At 43.0% G+C, this 21,014-nt stretch overlaps 1 protein-coding gene across 8 annotated transcripts in view; it reads right to left on the bottom strand.

Moving 5' to 3' along the window:
- SRCIN1 (SRC kinase signaling inhibitor 1) overlaps positions 1-21,014 on the bottom strand; it is a 588,753-nt gene that overhangs the window by 55,453 nt on the left and 512,286 nt on the right. For 5 of the 8 annotated variants that reach the window (XM_069751702.1, XM_069751696.1, XM_069751697.1 and 2 more), the window contains exons 10-12: positions 7,445-7,479; positions 7,246-7,332; positions 5,585-5,757 (exon numbers count right to left, since the gene is read on the bottom strand). In XM_069751702.1, coding sequence (XP_069607803.1) covers positions 5,585-5,757; positions 7,246-7,332; positions 7,445-7,479 — 295 coding nt within the window. The remainder of the gene's footprint in view (positions 1-5,584; positions 5,758-7,245; positions 7,333-7,444; positions 7,480-21,014) is intronic. The other 3 variants (XM_069751703.1, XM_069751699.1, XM_069751700.1) reach the window with 1 other exon arrangement.

Here is a 21,014-nt window from a genome sequence, read left to right as displayed (position 1 = left end):
TATATACAGTGGGGCAAAAAAGTATTTAGTCAGTCAGCAATAGTGCAAGTTCCACCACTTAAAAAGATGAGAGGCGTCTGTAATTTACATCATAGGTAGACCTCAACTATGGGAGACAAACTGAGAAAAAAAAATCCAGAAAATCACATTGTCTGTTTTTTTAACATTTTATTTGCATATTATGGTGGAAAATAAGTATTTGGTCAGAAACAAAATTTCATCTCAATACTTTGTAATATATCCTTTGTTGGCAATGACAGAGGTCAAACGTTTTCTGTAAGTCTTCACAAGGTTGCGACACACTGTTGTTGGTATATTGGCCCATTCCTCCATGCAGATCTCCTCTAGAGCAGTGATGTTTTTGGCTTTTCGCTTGGCAACATGGACTTTCAACTCCCTCCAAAGGTTTTCTATAGGGTTGAGATCTGGAGACTGGCTAGGCCACTCCAGGACCTTGAAATGCTTCTTACGAAGCCACACCTTCGTTGCCCTGGCGGTGTGCTTTGGATCATTGTCATGTTGAAAGACCCAGCCACGTTTCATCTTCAATGCCCTTGCTGATGGAAGGAGGTTTGCACTCAAAATCTCACGATACATGGCCCCATTCATTCTTTCATGTACCCGGATCAGTCGTCCTGGCCCCTTTGCAGAGAAACAGCCCCAAAGCATGATGTTTCCACCACCATGCTTTACAGTAGGTATGGTGTTTGATGGATGCAAAGTTCCAGTTTGGTTTCATCAGACCATAGGACATTCTCCCAAAACTCCTCTGGATCATCCAAATGCTCTCTAGCAAACTTCAGACGGGCCCGGACATGTACTGGCTTAAGCAGTGGGACACGTCTGGCACTGCAGGATCTGAGTCCAAGGTGGCGTAGTGTGTTACTTATGGTAGGCCTTGTTACATTGGTCCCAGCTCTCTGCAGTTCATTCACTAGGTCCCCCCGCGTGGTTCTGGGATTTTTGCTCACCGTTCTTGTGATCATTCTGACCCCACGGGGTGGGATTTTGCGTGGAGCCCCAGATCGAGGGAGATTATCAGTGGTCTTGTATGTCTTCCTTTTTCTAATTATTGCTCCCACTGTTGATTTCTTCACTCCAAGCTGGTTGGCTATTGCAGATTCAGTCTTCCCAGCCTGGTGCAGGGCTACAATTTTGTTTCTGGTGTCCTTTGACAGCTCTTTGGTCTTCACCATAGTGGAGTTTGGAGTCAGACTGTTTAAGGGTGTGCACAGGTGTCTTTTTATACTGATAACAAGTTTAAACAGGTGCCATTACTACAGGTAATGAGTGGAGGAAAGAGGAGACTCTTAAAGAAGAAGTTACAGGTCTGTGAGAGCCAGAAATCTTGATTATTTGTTTCTGACCAAATACTTATTTTCCACCATAATATGCAAAAAAAAATGTTAAGAAAACAGACAATGTGATTTTCTGGATTTTATTTTCTCAGTTTGTCTCCCATAGTTGAGGTCTACCTATGATGTAAATTACAGACGCCTCTCATCTTTTTAAGTGGTGGAACTTGCACTATTGCTGACTGACTAAATACTTTTTTGCCCCACTGTATATATGTGTGTGTCAATGACATATATATATATATATATATATATATATATATATATGTATACACACACATATACAGTATATATATACCTATACTATGTGTAAATGTGGCACCCCAGGAGTCTGGTTGCCACAGTGGCATTGCCTCCCTCACAGGGGGTGATGTCATGCCTGGAAGCAAGGAGGGGTCCCCTTACCAGGTAATGCCAGCGTCCAACACCTTTCCTACTCCAGACCAGAAGGGGGAGCTCTAATATCCGCTTTCAGGGTAGCTTCCCTATAAGTTCTGTCCTGGAGACGGAGTTAGTCAGTGAGTAGTCTGAGAGTGAGAGGAGAGCAGGGAAGTTGAGGAGAACCTGGGGAGTGAAGCTGTAACCAAGCTCACCCCAGAATGGAGTGCTGACAAAATAGGATACCAGAGTCCTTGGTTGTGTGGATGCTATATGCCCCGACGCCGAATCTAGAGGGCAGGGAACTGCAAACTACTTGGCCACCCCAAACACCCAGAGGCACCACAGCAGACCAAGAGCCCGGGGCTGCCAGTGAAAAGGCAGTGCTCGTGATAGGCTCACGTTGTCTGCCATACAGGTTAGAAGCAACATGCAGGAGAAGAACTTGAGCAGAGCTTAGGGCAGTAAGGACCTAAGAGAACAGCGCAGTAGGTAGGCCTCCAAACCCACTTGGCTAGGTGGATCCTAAGTTGCTTCCAGGCTGCCCGGACTCCATCATCACCTGTTACCCATGCCCTGGACTGCACCTGCAACTAACAAGTAAAGGTAAAGGAAACTGCAGTACTTGTGTCCTCCAGTCATTTCCCACACCCTCAGTCCTGCACCCCAACGTCTATGATCCCTTACCAACTATACCGGTAGCCCTGGGGCCCCGCTCCACCTGTGGGAGCAGAACCATCCCAGCTGCGTCGCCATCAGCCCCAGCAGTCCCCGTAAGTAGTATTGGCCACTCATTGCCGAACACCACAGGTGGCATCACGTTAAATCCCTTACAAACTGTCCCCTTTCATTTTAATTTTATTGGATGCCCAGGGCCACGGACCGGGTCACTGTACCCTACGGCTCTAGCGGGTGCTCCATATACATTTATTTTATCTATTTTAGTTTAACCGGTCAGTGTGATTTTACATTACAGCTAGCTGAATTGCCGGCTTTTCTAAAAGACACCGGTGCGTATTTTTCGCAAGTCATACTGATGGTCCGTGTGGTGTGCGAGTTTTTCTCACACCCATAGACTTTCATTGGCGAGTCTCGCACGTATAATGCGGCCGAGAAAAAAACGGATGATGGGAGCTGCTCCATTGATTAACATTGGTCCAAGTGCTATGTGATTTTTTTATAGCATAGCACTCGTCTGTATGATAAGGTAGTGTGACTCTGACCTGCCTGTGTGTGTAATACTTGTGGCATATGTGTAGCATATGTGTGGCAGCCGTGTGCCTATCTGTGTCACATGTACCAGTGCCTGGGAAGTAGCAGTACTGTTCCCGGGCGCCAGGTGATGAAGACAGCTCTCATCTTGTGCCCCTGCTTACGATGCAATCAGCGCTAACAGTGGAGAATGTTGAGATTTGTATTCAATTGATAACAGTGAGAGCAGGCAATGGCTGATGGGAGTATTCATCAGCCACCGGCTGTGCTAATAATTGTGATAATTTAAAATATGACGTGGGTTCCCCTGTATTTTTGATTACCAGCCAGCCAAAACTGACAGCTGTGGCCTGCAACCCTCAGTTGTCAGCTTTAGCAAGGCTAGTTATCAAGAATAGAGGGGTTCCCACGCCGTATTTTTTAATTATTTAAATAATTAAATATATACACAGTGATCTGCGGTGAACTCACTGAGCTGAACTGCGGTGAACTAACTGACTTTTTCTCACGGTGCTGAGGTCACTGCAGTTCAGCCCAGCTGGGAATGCAGCCTTAGTGACTCGCCTCACTGACCTGTGATAACCTCGATGAGGTCACTGCTGCTCACTGATGCTGCGCTCGCAGCAGCTCATTCATCAGAGGTTCTCAGCCTGGATGGTCGCATCTTGGCACTGTCCAGGTTGAAAAATATTTATCTCCAGACATGGATTATGACGTTGGACAGAGAGGTGAAAGATATGGTTGTTTTTTACTTTTGCTTTATAACAGGAGACGAGGGCTTCAATGGAATGGGCATTAGGTGAGTATAACTGTGTTTGTTATTTTTAAATAAAAAGGATAAGTGTGTTTTGTTTTTATTTCAAATAAAATACTTTATACTTGATGTGTGTTTATTTACAATACAACTATAGGATTAGTAATGGATAGGCATCTTATAGCCGACTCTCCATTACTAAGCCATGGGTTTGACGCCACCAGATAATATCAAGGTGACATCAACCCCACAAATATGAACCCCACTTGCCACCACCACAGGGCAAGTGGGGAAAGCTGGGAAAAGCTACAGAGTTGGCGCATCTAATAGATGTGCCTCTTCTGGGGGCTGCAGGCTGCTATTTTTAGGCTGGGGGGACAAATACCAATTTCCCCTTACCATCCTGAGAATACTAACCCCTAAGTGTCTGCTTTAGCTTGGCTGGTTGTCAAAAATGAGGAAAGACCCCAAGCCGTTTTTTTAAATTATTTAAATAATTAAGAAATCCCACTTGGGGATCACTCTATTCTTGATAACCAACCTTGCTGAAGCTGACAGTTGAGGGATGCAGCCCGCAGCTGTCAGTTTTGCCTGGCTGGTTATAAAAAATACAGGGATATGCCATGTCATTTAAAAAAAATGTATTTATTTATAGAACAGCAGGCACCTGCTCTCATTGTTATTAGCAGCTGCAGGTGTAGGCTGATGGGAGTAGTAGTCCCACCAGCTGCTGCCTGCTCTCGGAGTTATCAGCTGGATACACCGCTTAACATTGTCCCCTGCTAGTGCTGATCACAGCCCCAGCAGGGAAGCATAATGAGAGCTGTCTTCAGCACTCAGTGCTGGGGAACAGTGCCAATAGTACCGCAAATTCTCAGGCGCCGATGCCTGTCACACTGATGACACATGGATGTCATCAGTGTGCACATGTATGGCACGTTTTTCAGCCCGTGCGTCTGTTAAAAAACAGATATGTCAGCGTGTTTTGCCCACAGACACACAGTCAGTGGAAACACACTGAAGTGCACAGACCCATTCACTTGAATGGGTCTACATGTGTAAGTGTCTCCGGTACGTGTGAAAACTGTCACCACACATACAGGACACACTGACGTGTGAAAGAGGCCTAATGCTGTGTGCCCACAATAAGTTTCTGGTGACTTTTTAATGCTGCATATTCTCACTGCATTAAAAATGCACTGTTTTACAGTTCTAGCAAAGTGGATACGATTTATAGAAATTTCATGTCCACTGTGCTTCTTTTTTGCTCAGCGTAGATTGACTTGTGGTGCATGTTTGAAATCAGCAACATGTTAGTTTCTCTTGCAGGTATGCTGAGTTGTATGTGTGGATTTTTCCCATAGACTTGCATTACATGCAGAAAATCTGCAGGTAAAAAACATACATTACATATTTGTTATGTAATGTTGGTATACCTGTGCAAGATTTGTGTTTTAAAATTTTATGTATTGCTGTAATACCGTAATTTCCCCCTGGGATCAATAAAGTGTATCGTATCGTATCGTAAACATTTTTGTGAGTTTCCGCAGCGGAAACACACTAAAAACTCATGTAATCCGCACGACTATCAATAAAGTTTTGTCAAAGCCAAATATTAGGAAGTATCATAAACTAAGCAGTTTTGTTTAAAACATGACATACCCCAAAAAACGCAGTTAACAATGCAATAAAAACGCAATAAAAAATGCAAGTAATCTAATTTACCTAACAGGTGCAACATCAAAAACTCACTGTGAGAACTTAACCTAAAAATGACAACTTGCAGGAGAAACATTGCATCAATGAAAGTGATACGTGGACGCACTGGACGGACCAAGGTCCTGAGAGTTGTAGCCGGCCATATTACTACCAAATTAATAAGTACCTGAAGTTTCTTCAGTTGCTGCAGCTGGTTCCTTAGTTCACTGGCATTATGTTGCAGGTCATGAAGATGAAGCTGCATGTGCAGGCGAGTAATTGCCTTACTCTGGTCAGCGGGGGTGGAAGTGGACCCTGGAGTAGGAGTTGACATTGGGGTGCTAGAATTTTGAGGTCCAGCTAAAACAGAATACAAAGGAGAATTTACTAAACTTCATACAGACCAACATCTATGTTCCACTGCAACAGAATGTTCTATTTTCCATGGTTTGTGTGATGAATGTAGGGTGTAAACCATCAAGGCATTTCCCCTCTAACATAGGTACAATATGACTAGGTGCACTCTTCTACTTTCTATACCATAATTAAGGCATATTGCTTCAATGTGCACTTCTCCCATTTACCACCAGAGGTCAGTCATGCCCAGATATGCATGCACCGAATACACTGAGGGGGGGATATGTTAGTACGGGAGTTCATACTCCAGTATACTGGCCCAGTATTGAACCTACACTGGCACAATGTGTGCAAAACTTTAAGACGTAAACATCGGAATAAATTTGTCACATCTCTGGGCTGACTATGCACAAGAAAGTATAAATGTATGCCAGCCATGAGCTTTCCACTACAATACACTTTTCTTGCCATGTAAAAAAAAATCAGTTGCTTGCAAATGATTGCGCAAATATGGAATGTGCCATAATTTGGAAGGCTTTTTTTATGCTAGAAAACTAGAATAAAGAAATAAGGAAAAAGAACCTGAGTAGACATTATGATATATAAAATATATTAAGGCTTTTGAGTCAGTATTTTTATATTTTTTGCAGTCAAAAAGTCCCAAATTTTGGCACAGGCCGCATTTTTGGAACAAACTGTGACTTTGTGCTAATTATGCCACTAAGTGGGTGTGAAAGGGGGCATGGTTAGCTATGCAAATAAGAATGAATTATGAAATATGACTTTTTAAAAAGTTGCAAAAAAGCTGTGATTCGACTCCAGTAAGGAAGATGCAGTAAAAAGTGGAGAAATAGACAGAAGAATCAGATTTAAATTTATTCAACATTGTTTGACAGCTTGATACATTTGGCGCAAAAAAAATTACAAAGCTGCCACAAGGAAAAGTGATATGAGAAAGCCTTAATAATAATTCCCCGTGACAAGCATGTGTTCTCCCCCATGTCTACTCATGTTGTGAGCAACTCATACACGTGGAAGTAACTATTCTAGATGTTATAATCAAATCTGTCCCCTAGTGGCAACAAAGTGTATGTGCGGGGGGAAGAAAACTGCCCTGTAATAAAAAGTCCCAAACCGGTAGTCATATTAAAGGGTAACCAAATGTTGAAATATTTGTTGACATGTTGTAGCCTCTGTTTAGTAGTGTTAGTCAGTGGTGGTCCTGAACCACCTTCCCTACTGACTGCTCAAGCTGAGAGGAAGAAGCTGTCTGCTGATCCTCAGAGCGTTGGCCGAACTGTGTCCGACCCATAGACTTCATGTTGAGTCCAGACATCGCTCTGCTCAGGATCTGAGGACAACCTGTTTCTTGGCATGAGTAATCACAGGGGAACAAAACACCTCAAAGCGGGGGCCATAACATGTAAAAAACAATATTGAAACATTTAGTCACCCTTTAAGTATACTAGGAGGAAGATCCAAATTATTTACTTAAAGCTTTCTCTGCTTTTTTTCTTGGATGTCTGGCCGTCACTGACTGTTTGTACAGCTTCATTTCTGGCGCATTGCTAATAAGAGCTGTGAAAAAAAAATCTAGAAAATTAGCATGCAGGCTTTTAGAACATAAGTGGAGTTGTAATTCTTCTTTACATTACAAAGGACCTACTGTACTGATGCCGCCATTACTCACTTGTTGATCCACTGTTGGTTGACTCGCTCTTCTCACTAGAAACACATATGAGAAATGGTCAAAATGGAAGACAAAAAAAAAACGTACATATGAGCATATAATCCATAATGCTGAGTTAAAGTACTACGATGATCCTGTCACTAGTTCCCAGATTTATAAATTGTATTTTTGAAAGTTTTTCCACCTGATAGTAAAAAGGCCACATGCACATGTTCAATATTTGGTCAGTATTTTACATCAGTATGTGTAAGCCAAAACCAGGAGTGGGTGATAAGTACAGAAGTGGTGACGTGTTTCTATTATACTTTTCCTCTAATTGTTCCACTCCTGGTTTTGGCTTACAAATACTGAGGTAAAATACTGACCAAATACTGAAAATGGCCATATACAGATGTTATGGCATGGATTTGCAAAGCATACATGTCAGGTCTTAGAGAGCTACTGTATATCATGTACACCGTTTTTGTGAAACCTGGTGATGGATCTGTGGTCTTACATCCATAATTCAGTTCAACTCACTCATTGATCTTTTCAGCCAGGACTCATGCAGACAACTGTAGATTCACTCACCCGGGCCAATTATGCAAATGACACTCTGATCAAACTCTGATCCTTGGAATAGTGCAATCTAATTCTCTAGGATCAGAGAATCTGAGCACACTAAAGGTACCTTCACACTAAGCGACGCTGCAGCGATACCGACAACGATGTCGATCGCTGCAGCATCGCTGTTTGGTCGCTGGAGAGCTGTCACACAGACAGCTCTCCAGTGACCAACGATCCCGAAGTCCCCGGGTAACCAGGGTAAACATCTATATATTATATAGAGTTATTACAAACAGAGTGATCTATTTCAAATGTTTATTTCTGTTTATGTTGATGATTATGACTTACAGCCAATGAAAACCTCAAAAGTCATTATGTCAGTAAATTAGAATACTTTATAACACCAGCTTGAAACATGATTTTAAAATCTGAAATGTTGGCCTACTGAAATGTATGCTCAGTAAATGCACTCAATACTTAGTCGGGGCTTCTTAGCATCAATCAGCCTTCAAGTTATGGAAGTCCAGTCCTGCTTTGATAGCAGCTCATCTGCATTGTTGGTTCTGGTGTCTCTCATCTTCCTCTTGACAATACTCCATAGATTCTCTAAGCTCATGCGAGTTTGCTGGCCAATCAAGCACAGTGATACTGTTGTTTTTAAACCAGGTATTGGTACTTTTGGCAGTGTGGACAGGTGCCAAGTCCTGCCGGAGATTGAAATTTCCATCTCCAAAAAGCTTGTAGGCAGAGGGAAGCATGAAGTGATCGAAAATTTCCTGGTAGACGGCTGCGCTGACTTTGGTCGTGATAAAACACAGTGGACCTACACCAGCAGATGACATGGCTCCCCAAACCATCAGTGATTGAGGAAACTTCACACTAGACCTCAAGCAGCGTGGATTGTGTGCCTCTCCACTCTTCCTCCAGACTCTGGGACCTTGATTTCCAAATTAAATGCTAAATTTACTTTCATCTGTAAACAACACCTTGGACCACTGAGCAATAGTCCATTTCTTTTTCTCCAGGCCAGGGTAAGACGCTTCTGGCATTTTCTATTGGTCATAGGTGGCTTGACACAAGGAATACGACAATTGTAGCCCATGTCCTGGATATGTCTGTCTGTGGTGGCTCTTGAAGCAATGACTCCAGCAGCAGTCCACTCCTTGTGAATCTCCCCCAAATTTTTGAACAGCCTTTTCTTAACAATCCTTTCAAGGCTGCAGTTATCCCGGTTGCTTGTGCACCTTTTTCTATCGCACTTTTTCCTTCCACTCAACTTTCCAATTAATATGCTTGGATACCTCACTCTGTGAACAGCCAGCTTCTTTAGCAATGACCTTTTGTGGCTTACCCTCCTTGTGGAGTGTGTCAATGACTGCCTTCTGTACATCTGTCAAGTCATCAGTCTTCCTCATGATTGTGGAGCTTACTGAAACAGAAGGGACCTTTTTAAATGCTTAGGAAGCTTTTGCAGGTGTTTTTTGTTAATTATTCTAATTTACTGAGAAAATGATTTTGGGTCTTCATTGGCTGTTAGCCATAATCATCAACATTAATAGAAATAAACACTTGAAATAGGTCACTCTGTAATGACTCTATATAATACATGCTTTTCACTTTTTGTATTGAAAAACTGAAATAAATTAACTTTTTGATGATATTCTATATTTTGTGAGGAGTACCTGTATATAATTAGTGCAGTGCATGTGTAGTTTAATGTTAATGGATTTAGATAATAATTAAATAACTTAAAGAAAATAATGGCGTGGGGTCCCCTGAAATTTTAGTATCCAGTAGAGGGAAAAGGGACAGCTGGGGCAGATGTTTCTAGCCTGGGAAGAAATAATTCCCATGGAGCTTCCCAGGCGATTAATATCAGCTCATAACAGCATACTTAACTTTTACTGTTTTTTAACCCTTTCAGACCCCAAGCCTGTTTTCACCTTCTTGATCAAGCCAAATTTCACAATTCTGACCAGTGCCATTTTATTAATAACTCTGGAACGCTTCAACGGATCCCACTGAATTTTAGATAGCTTTTTTTTTTATATACATATTGTACTTCATGATAGTGGTACATTTTATTCAATAATGATTGGTATTTCTTTGGGAAAAAAAAAAACAAAACAGAAATTTAGCAAATTTTTTAAAATTTTGCAATTTTCAAACTTTTAATTTTTATGCCTTTAAAGAGTTGTCACACAAAATCTATTTATATAATTGCCTTGTAATGGTTTCATTTCCTGTTCTGTCCAGATGTCATCGTATCCCAGAATTCCAAGCAAAGGAAGTTCACCAGCCACCATATTGGGACACCCAAGTGATGGGTGTCTCAATACGGAAACTGCTGCTGGTACCAACCTATTGCGCGGTACCACAAGTGGAACACCGTCGCACCACACACACACTCTATACGCCGTACACACCACACACATACTCACACACTCACATTCACACACTCACACATTCACACTCACACTCACAACACACTCGCACTCATGCAGCCTCTTGCAAGGTACCACCAGCGGAACACCGTCGCGAACACGCCGCAGCTGGGATCAGCCGAATGATTCACTGACTGCCGCCATCTTTGTACAGGAGGAGCGCATGCAGAGTTTTAATGTGACCGCCACTATCGGTCTGCACAAAGATGGCAGCGGTCTGATTTCCTGCGCCTGCGCGAATTACGCTGATCCCGGCGGCAGATGTGCGACGTGTCTACAGGAAGAGGAAGCTGGTTACATTAAAGGGGTTTTCCCATGAACGAAAGTACATTTAAAAAATTTACTGTGTCTGACCGTGTACGGAGCATACCACATCTCCTGGGCAGGGGAGGAAGCAAAAGACAATACTGACACTACAGCAGAAGATCACAGTGGATTCATTTTGTGACGTAAAATATTTCACTGACTGTTTTTAAAAAATATTTTACCTCACAAAATGTATCCTCTTCAGTCTCCTGCTGTAATGTCAGTAGTGTTTTTGAGGGGAGAACACAGCACAAGAAGGAGAGAGACAGGGGGTAGAACATGGGGTAGACAGGTCAAAGAAGAGAGCACAGACGGGAGAAGTCAGCACATGGGGAAAGAGAGAGTGGTTAGGTGGGTGAGCACATGGGGGGGGGAGATTCTCAACATTGCAAAGCCTGCCCCCATCGTGACATTATCGCCCTCCCTATGCGATAGCATCGGGCCTCCATCTAGTAGTTAATAAATACCATTTCCCACAAGTCTACTTTACATCAGCACAATTTTTTAAATACGTTTTTTTTTTGTTAGGAAGTATGAAGGGTTAAAAGTTGACCAGCGATTTCTCATTTTTCAACAACATTTACAAAACCATTTTTTTAGGGACCACATTACATTTCATGTGACTTTGAAGGGTCTATATGACAGAAAATATTCAAAAGTGACACCATTCTAAATACTGCACCCCTCAAGGTGCTCAAAACCACATTCAAGAAGTTTATTAACCCTTCATGTGCTTCACAGGAATTTTTAGAATGTGTAAGGAAATAATGAACATTTAACTTTATCACAGAAATTTAACTTTAGACCCATTTTTTTTTATTTTAACATGATAACAGGAAAAAGTGGACCCAAAATGTTTGTGCAATTTCTATTGAGCATGTCGATAACCCATATGTGGGGGAAAACCACTGTTTGAGTGCATGACAGGGATCAGAAGGGAGGGATTGCCATTTGACTTTTTGAATGTAAAATTTGTTGTAGTAATTAGAGGATGCCATGTAGTGTTTGGAAAGCCCCTGATGTGCCTAAACCGTGGAAACCATTCATAAGTGACATCATTTTGTAAACTAGACCCTTCAGGAAACTTATCTAGATTTGTGCTGAGCACCTTGAACCTCCAGGTGCTTCACAGAAGTTTATAACGTAGAGTAATGGATGTTGAGTGAAAATTGCAAACTGCCGTTGTAGTGACCAGTACATTGTGCCCAGCTCTTGCTTCTGGAGACAAGCACCCGTAAATTAGGCGGGCTCTCATTGCTACAGAAATGTCAAACATGTGGATGCTAAATGTGATTTAGGCACACTATGGGGCTCAGGAGGGAGAAGGGCATGTAAATTAGGGAGCGCAGAATTCGCTGAATTTATTTTGGGGGGGACGAGGAGCCATTTTGCTTTTCCAGAGCCTATGTGCTACCAGTAATGTGGAAGCCCCTTATATTTCCATTGACAGATGGAGGACCTGAGTGGAGGCTTTCTTTGTGGATAGAGTTGAAGCTTTTATTGGGAACATTTTACATAACGTTTCGGATCACATTTATACTGTGCTCAACGCTGTGCACTTACTTTAGGGTTTCCATCTAAATCTCCGAATGACGTCATTCAGATGAAATCCCCAGAGGATCCATTCACTATAATGAGCCAGCAGAGTTACCTCTGTTCAGAAATGTCCTATTTTTCAGAAGTGGACAAAACTGTGGCGGACCGCGTTTTTAAACACGCCTAAAAATACAGACATCACATAGGCCAGATGGCGTCCACAGGTCCTATGGCGTCCACAGTGTGCTAAAACCCCGATGCAAGCAATCAGAGCAGAGCACAGGATAGATGTGCGCCGCGCCTTACCGCAATCTTTGGGAGGCAGAATGAACAAATCAACAGCAGGTGAAGAATTGGTTTTATTTAATTTTTACTCCATTTCTTGTGCGGTATAAGTGATTAGACTACTTTATTCTTCGGCTTGATGCGATTACAGTGATACCAGATTTATATCGGATTTTTATGTTTGGCTGCTGTCACACACTAAAAGATGCTTATTTTTGCAAGAACTAGTTTTTGCATCACCATATGTTGAGAGCAATCATTTTTCTATTTTGTGGGAGGAGTTGATGGGTTGATGTTTTTATTGGTACCATTTTCGGGCACATCACTTTTTGTGAGACAGAATTAACAAAAACCAGCAATTCAGGATTTTTTCATGTTGTTCCGCGTGTTAAATTGATAAGGCAGCTTTATTCTTCAGGAAGGAATGATTACAGCAATACCACATTTATATCTTTTTTATGTTTTGGTGCTTTTACATAATAAAAACTATTTTATAGAAAAAATAAATTATGGTGGTTTATTATTTTTTGTCTTTTACAGGGGACATGGGCATAGGAGGATTATCTTACCGTCGGATAGGTGAGGAATATAGTGGTTTAATTTTTTAGTTTTTTTACAGGGGACATGGGCTTCAGTGGATTAGGCGTAGAGGTGAGCATAGCTTTTTTTTTCCACTTTGATTTCAAATAAAGGTGACAGTGTCTTTATTTCTATTAAATTTTTTTATGCTGGGTGTTTTGTATTTACAATAGGAATATGGGGTCAGCAATGGGGGCGTCTTACAGATGCCTCTTAATTACTAATCCCTGAGTTTGATGTCACGTGGCAATACAAAGCTGACATCAACCCCAACACTATCATCTCACTTGCCACCACACCAGGAAAGTGGGAAGAGCGGCGGTTAAGCGCCAGAATTGGTGCATCTTATGGATGCCCAGCCTATTAATATCAGCCTGCAGCTGCCTGCCTAGGCTTTGCTGGTTATTAACTATAGGGGAACCCCACTTCATTCTCTTTTGGGATCCCCTATTTTAATAGCCAGTAAAGGCTAAGTATACAGCTGTGAACTAATATTAATAGCCTGGGAAGTTCCATGTTTATTACCCCCTTCACAGGCTAGAAACATCTGCTCCAGCTGTCGGCTTTCGCTCAGCTGTTAACCCCTTAATCCCATATGACGTACTATCCCATCCAGGTGACCTGGGACTTAATTCCCAGTGACGGGATAGTACGTCATATGCGATCGGCCACGCTCACGGGGGGAGCGCGGCCGATCGTGGCCGGGTGTCAGCTGACTATCGCAGCTGACATCCGGCACTATGTGCCAGGAGCGGTCACGGACCGCTCCCGGCACATTAACCCCCGGCACACCGCGATCAAACATGAGCGCGATGTGCCAGCGGTACAGGGAAGCATCGCGCAGGGAGGGGGCTCCCTGCATGCTTCCCTGAGACGATCGGTACACGGTGATGTACTCACCGTGTACCGAGCGTCATCTCCCTGCAGTCCCCTGATCCAAAAAGGCCGCGGGGCTGCATCCGGGTCCTGCAGGGAGTACATCCGGGTCGCCTGCAGGTGCTGGTAAGCCTGCAGCGATGTCAGTGAGATCGCCGATCTTACAGAGTGCTGTGCAAACTGTAAGATCGGCAATCTGTGATGTCCCCCCCTGGGACAAAGTAAAAAAGTAAAAAAAAAAATTCCACATGTGTAAAAAAAAATTTAAAAAAATTACTAAATAAAAAAAAAATAAAAAAATATTATTCCCATAAATACATTTCTTTATCTAAAAAAAAAACAAAAAAAAAAAAATAAATGTACACATATTTAGTATCGCCGCATCCGTGACGACCCGACCTATAAAACTGTCCCACTAGTTAACCCCTTCAGTGAACACCGTAAGAAAAAAAAAAAAAAAACGAGCCAAAAAACAACGCTTTATTATCATACCGCCAAACAAAAAGTGGAATAACACTCGATCAAAAAGACGGATATAAAGACCAAGATACCGCTGAAAATGTCATCTTGTCCCGCAAAAAACGAGCCACCACAAAGCATAATAAGCAAAAAAATAAAAAAGTTATAGTACTGAGAATAAAGCGATGCCAAAATAATTATTTTTTCTATAAAATAGCTTTTATCGTATAAAAGCGCCAAAACATAAAAAAATGATATAATTGAGGTATCGCTGTAATCGTACTGACCCGATGAATAAAACTGTTTCATCCACTTTACCAAACGCGGAACGGTATAAACGCCTCCCCCAAAAGAAATTCATGAATAGCTGGTTTTTGGTCATTCTGCCTCACAAAAATCGGAATAAAAAGTGATCAAAAACTGTCACATGTCCAAAAATGTTACCAATAAAAACATCAACTCGTCCCGCAAAAAACAAGACCTCACATGACTCTGTGGACCAAAATATGGAAAAATTATAGGTCTCAAAATGTGGAGACGCAAAAACTTTTTTGCTATTAAAAAAGCGTATTTTAGTGTGTGACGGCTGCCAATCATAAAAATCCGATATAAAAAATGCTATAAAAGTAAATCAAACCCCCCTTCATCACCCTCTTAGTTAGGTAAAAATAATAAAATTAAAAAAATGTATTTATTTCCATTTTCCCATCAGGGCTAGGGTTAGGGTTGGGGCTAGGGTTAGGGCTAGGGTTGGGGCTAGGGTTAGGGCTAGGGTTAGGGCTAGGGTTGGGGCTAGGGTTGGGGCTAGGGTTGGGGCTAGGGTTGGGGTTAGGGTTGGGGCTAGGGTTAGGGTTGGGGCTAGGGTTGGAGCTAAAGTTAGGGTTAGGGTTGGGGCTAAAGTTAGGGTTAGGGTTGGAGCTAAAGTTAGGGTTAGGGTTGGGGCTAAAGTTAGGGTTAGGGTTTGGATTATATTTATGGTTGGGATTAGGGTTGGGAATAGAATTAGGGGTGTGTCAGGGTTAGGGGTGTGGTTAGGGTTACCGTTGGGATTAGGGTTAGGGGTGTGTTAAGGTTAGGGTTTCAGGTAGAACTGGGGAGTTTCCACTGTTCAGGCACATCAGGGGCTCTCCAAACGCGACATGGCGTCCGATCTCAATTCCACCCAATTCTGCGTTGAAAAAGTAAAACAATGCTCCTTCCCTCCCGAGCTCTCCGGTGCGCCCAAACAGAGGTTTACCCCAACATATGGGGTATCAGCGTACTCAGGACAAATTGGACAACAACTTTTGGGGTCCAAGTTCTCTTGTTATCCTTGGGAAAATAAAAATGTGGGGGGCTAAAAATCATTTTTGTGGGAAATATAAGATTTTTTTATTTTCGCGGCTCTGCGTTGTAAACTGCAGTGAAACACTTGGGGGTTCAAAGTTCTCACAACACATCTAGATAGGTTCCTTGGGAGGTCTAGTTTCCAATATGGGGTCACTTGTGGGGGGTTTGTACTGTTTGAGTACATCAGGGGCTCTGCAAATGCAACGTGACGCCTGCAGACCAATCCATCTAAGTCTGTATTCCAAATGGCGCTCCTCCCCTTCCGAGCTCTGCCATGCACCCAAACAGTGCTTCCCCCCCACATATGGGGTATCAGCATACTCAGGACAAATTGGACAACAACTTTTGGGATCCAATTTATCCTGTTACCCCTGTGAAAATACAAAACTGGGGACTAAAAATCATTTTTGTGAAAAAAAAAGAATTTTTATTTTCACGGCTCTGCGTTATAAACTGTAGTGAATCACTTGGGGGCTCAAATCTCTCAAACCACATCTAGATAAGTTCCTTAGGGGGTCTACTTTCCAAAATGGTGTCACTTTTGGGTGGTTTCAATGTTTAGGCACATCAGGGGCTCTCCAAACGCAACATGGCGTCCCATCTCAATTCCAGTCAATTTTGCATTCAAAAGTCAAATGGCGCTCCTTCCCTTCCGAGCTCTGCCATGCGCCCAAACAATGGTTTACACCCACATATGGGGTATCAGCGTACTCAGGACAAATTGCACAACAACTTTTGTGTTCTAATTTCTTCTCTTACCCTTGGGAAAATAAAAAATTGGGGGCAAAAAGATCATTTTTGTGAAAAAATATGATTTTTTATTTTTACGGCTCTGCATTATAAACTTCTATGAAGCACTTGGTGGGTCAAAGTGCTCACCACACATCTAGATAAGTTCCTTAAGGGGTCTACTTTCCAAAATGGTGTCACTTTTGGGGAGTTTCAATGTTTAGGCACATCAGGGGCTCTCCAAACGCAACATGGCGCCCCATCTCAATTCCAGTCAATTTTGCATTGAAAAGTCAAATGGCACTCCTTTCCTTCCGAGCTCTGCCATGCGCCCAAACAGTGGTTTATCCCCACATATGGGGTATCAACGTACTCAGGACAAATTGTACAACAACTTTTGTGGTCCATTTTCTCCTGTTACCCTTGGTAAAATAAAACAAATTGGAGCTGAAATAAATTTTGTGTGAAAAAAAGTTAAATGTTCATTTTTATTTAAACATTCCAAAAGTTCCTGTAAAACACCTGAAGGGTTAATAAACTTCTTGAATGTGGTTTTGAGCACCTTGAGGGGTGCAGTTTTTAGAATGGTGTCACACTTGGGTATTTTCTGTTGTGAATTCTGTTGTCAAGCTCCCTCCTATGGTCATGAATGGTACTTCGGCTGGTTCTGTCCATGGGCTTCCTCTGGTGGGTGTGAGTGGAGCTGCGGCTTCTGCGTTTCCTTCTACAGGTGATGAGGTTAATTCGTTAGCTGGCTGCTCTATTTAACTCCACCTAGATCATTGCTCCACGCCACCTGTCAATGTTCCAGTATTGGTCTAGTTCTCTCCTGGATCGTTCTTGTGACCTGTCTTCCCAGCTGAAGCTAAGTTCCTGCTTGTTTTTCTCTGGTTTGCTATTTTTCTGTCCAGCTTGCTATTTTGATTTTTGTCTTGCTTGCTGGAAGCTCTGGGACGCAGAGGGAGCACCTCCGCACCGTGAGTCGGTGCGGAGGGTCTTTTTGCGCCCTCTGCGTGGTCTTTTTGTAGGTTTTTGTGCTGACCGCAAAGTTACCTTTCCTATCCTCTGTCTGTTCAGTAAGTCAGGCCTCACTTTGCTAAATCTATTTCATCTCTGTGTTTGTAATTTTCATCTTTACTCACAGTCATTATATGTGGGGGCTGCCTTTTCCTTTGGGGAATTTCTCTGAGGCAAGGTAGGCTTTATTTTTCTATCTCTAGGGCTAGCTAGTTTCTTAGGCTGTGTCGAGTTGCATAGGGAGCGTTAGGAGCAATCCACGGCTATTTCTAGTGTGTGTGATAGGATTAGGGATTGCGGTCAGCAGAGTTCCCACGTCTCAGAGCTCGTCCTATGTTATTAGTAACTATCAGGTCATTCCGTGTGCTCTTAACCACTAGGTCCATTATTGTCCTTACCACCAGGTCATAACAGTACAGGTGGCCCAAAGTATTAATACATCTCAATAGAGGGATAAGAGAAGTTCTGAGACCATTTTTTTCTTTGCAGTGTGTTTTGTCTCTCTTTTCCCCTTTACCTCTGGGTGGTTCAGGATACAGGTGTAGATATGGACATTCAAGGTCTGTCCTCTTGTATGAATAATCTTACTGCAAGGGTACAAAACATTCAAGATTTTGTGGTTCAGAATCCGATGTTAGAGCCTAGGATTCCTATTCCTGATTTGTTTTTTGGGGATAGATCTAAGTTTCTGAATTTCAAAAATAATTGTAAATTGTTTCTTGCTTTGAAACCTCGCTCCTCAGGTGACCCTGTTCAACAAGTGAAAATCATTATTTCTTTGTTACGTGGCGACCCTCAAGACTGGGCATTTTCCCTTGCGCCAGGAGATCCGGCATTGCGTGATGTTGATGCGTTTTTTCTGGCGCTCGGATTGCTTTATGATGAACCTAATTCAGTGGATCAGGCAGAGATAATCTTGCTGGCTCTGTGTCACGGTCAGGATGAGGTAGAAATATATTGTCAGAAGTTTAGGAAGTGGTCTGTACTCACTCAGTGGAATGAATGTGCCCTGGCAGCAATTTTCAGAAAGGGTCTCTCTGAAGCCCTTAAGGATGTCATGGTGGGATTTCCCATGCCTGCTGGTCTGAATGAGTCTATGTCTTTGGCCATTCAGATCGATCGACGCTTGCGTGAGCGTAAAGCTGTGCACCATTTGGCGGTATTATCTGAGCATAGACCTGAGTCTATGCAATGTGATAGGACTTTGACCAGAGCTGAACGGCGAGAACACAGACGTCGGAATGGGCTGTGTTTTTACTGTGGTGATTCCACTCATGCTATCTCCGATTGTCCTAAGCGCACTAAGCGTTTCGCTAGGTCTGCTACCATTGGTACGGTACAGTCAAAATTTCTTTTGTCCGTTACTCTGATTTGCTCTTTGTCATCCTATTCTGTTATGGCATTTGTGGATTCAGGCGCTGCCCTGAATTTGATGGACTTGGAGTTTGCTAGGCGCTGTGGTTTTTTCTTGGAGCCCTTGCAGTATCCTATTCCATTGAGAGGAATTGATGCTACGCCTTTGGCCAAGAATAAGCCTCAGTACTGGACCCAATTGACCATGAGCATGGCTCCTGCACATCAGGAGGATATTTGCTTTTTGGTGTTGCATAATCTGCATGATGTGGTCGTTTTGGGGTTGCCATGGCGACAGGTCCATAATCCAGTATTGGATTGGAAATCTATGTCTGTGTCCAGCTGGGGTTGTCAGGGGGTACATGGTGATGTTCCATTTTTGTCTATTTCGTCATCCACCCCTTCTGAAGTCCCGGAGTTTTTGTCGGATTACCGGGATGTATTTGATGAGCCCAAATCCAGTGCCCTACCTCCTCATAGGGATTGCGATTGTGCTATCAATTTGATTCCTGGTAGTAAGTTTCCTAAGGGCCGACTGTTCAATTTATCTGTGCCAGAGTACGCCGCTATGCGGAGTTATGTAAAGGAATCCTTGGTGAAGGGTCATATTCGCCCGTCGTCGTCACCATTGGGAGCAGGGTTCTTTTTTTTGGCCAAGAAGGATGGTTCTTTGAGACCTTGTATTGATTACCGCCTTCTTAATAAGATCACAGTCAAATTTCAGTACCCTTTGCCGCTGCTGTCGGATTTATTTGCTCGGATTAAGGGGGCTAGTTGGTTCACCAAGATAGATCTTCGTGGTGCGTATAATCTTGTGCGTATTAAACAGGGCGATGAATGGAAAACAGCATTTAATACGCCCGAGGGCCATTTTGAGTACCTGGTTATGCCATTCGGGCTTTCCAATGCTCCATCAGTATTTCAGTCCTTTATGCATGACATCTTCCGAGAGTACCTGGATAAATTCCTGATTGTATATTTGGATGATATTTTGGTCTTCTCGGATGATTGGGAGTCTCACGTGAAGCAGGTCAGAATGGTGTTCCAGGTCCTTCGTGCGAATTCTTTGTTTGTAAAGGGGTCAAAGTGTCTCTTTGGAGTTCAGAAGGTTTAATTTTTGGGTTTCATTTTTTCCCCTTCTACTATCGAGATGGACCCTGTTAAAGTCCAGGCAATTTATGATTGGACTCAGCCGACATCTGTGAAGAGTCTGCAAAAGTTCCTGGGCTTTGCTAATTTTTATTGTCGCTTCATCAGTAATTTTTCTAGTGTTGCTAAACCGTTGACTGATTTGACCATGAAGGGTGCTGATGTGGTCAATTGGTCTTCTGCGGCTGTGGAAGCTTTTCAGGAGTTGAAGCGTCGTTTTTCTTCTGCCCCTGTGTTGTGCCAGCCAGATGTTTCGCTTCCGTTTCAGGTCGAGGTTGATGCTTCTGAGATTGGAGCAGGAGCTGTTTTGTCGCAAAGAAGTTCTGATGGCTCGGTGATGAAACCATGTGCCTTCTTTTCTAGAAAGTTTTCGCCTGCTGAGCGCAATTATGATGTTGGCAATCGAGAGTTGTTGGCCATGAAGTGGGCATTCGAGGAGTGGCGTCATTGGCTTGAAGGAGCCAAGCATCGCGTGGTGGTCTTGACGGATCACAAGAATTTGACTTATCTCGAGTCTGCCAAACGGTTGAATCCTAGACAGGCTCGTTGGTCGCTATTTTTCTCCCGTTTTGATTTTGTGGCTTTGTACCTTCCAGGCTCTAAGAATGTGAAGGCTGATGCCCTGTCAAGGAGTTTTGTGCCCGACTCTCCGGGTGTTCCTGAGCCGGCGGGTATTCTCAAAGAGGGGGTAATTTTGTCTGCCATCTCCCCTGATTTGCGGCGGGTGCTGCAAAAATTTCAGGCTGATAGACCTGACCGTTGCCCAGCGGAGAAACTATTTGTCCCTGATAAATGGACTAGTAGAGTTATCTCTGAGGTTCATTGTTCGGTGTTGGCTGGTCATCCTGGAATCTTTGGTACCAGAGATTTGGTGGCTAGATCCTTTTGGTGGCCGTCTTTGTCACGAGATGTGCGTTCTTTTGTGCAGTCCTGTGGGACTTGTGCTCGGGCTAAGCCCTGCT

Source organism: Ranitomeya imitator, chromosome 2, assembly GCF_032444005.1.
Source record: "Ranitomeya imitator isolate aRanImi1 chromosome 2, aRanImi1.pri, whole genome shotgun sequence".
In the NCBI taxonomy this organism is placed as follows: domain Eukaryota; kingdom Metazoa; phylum Chordata; class Amphibia; order Anura; family Dendrobatidae; genus Ranitomeya; species Ranitomeya imitator.
Note: the sequence above shows the minus strand (reverse complement) of the source record. Positions and strands in the feature narration are given on the sequence as shown.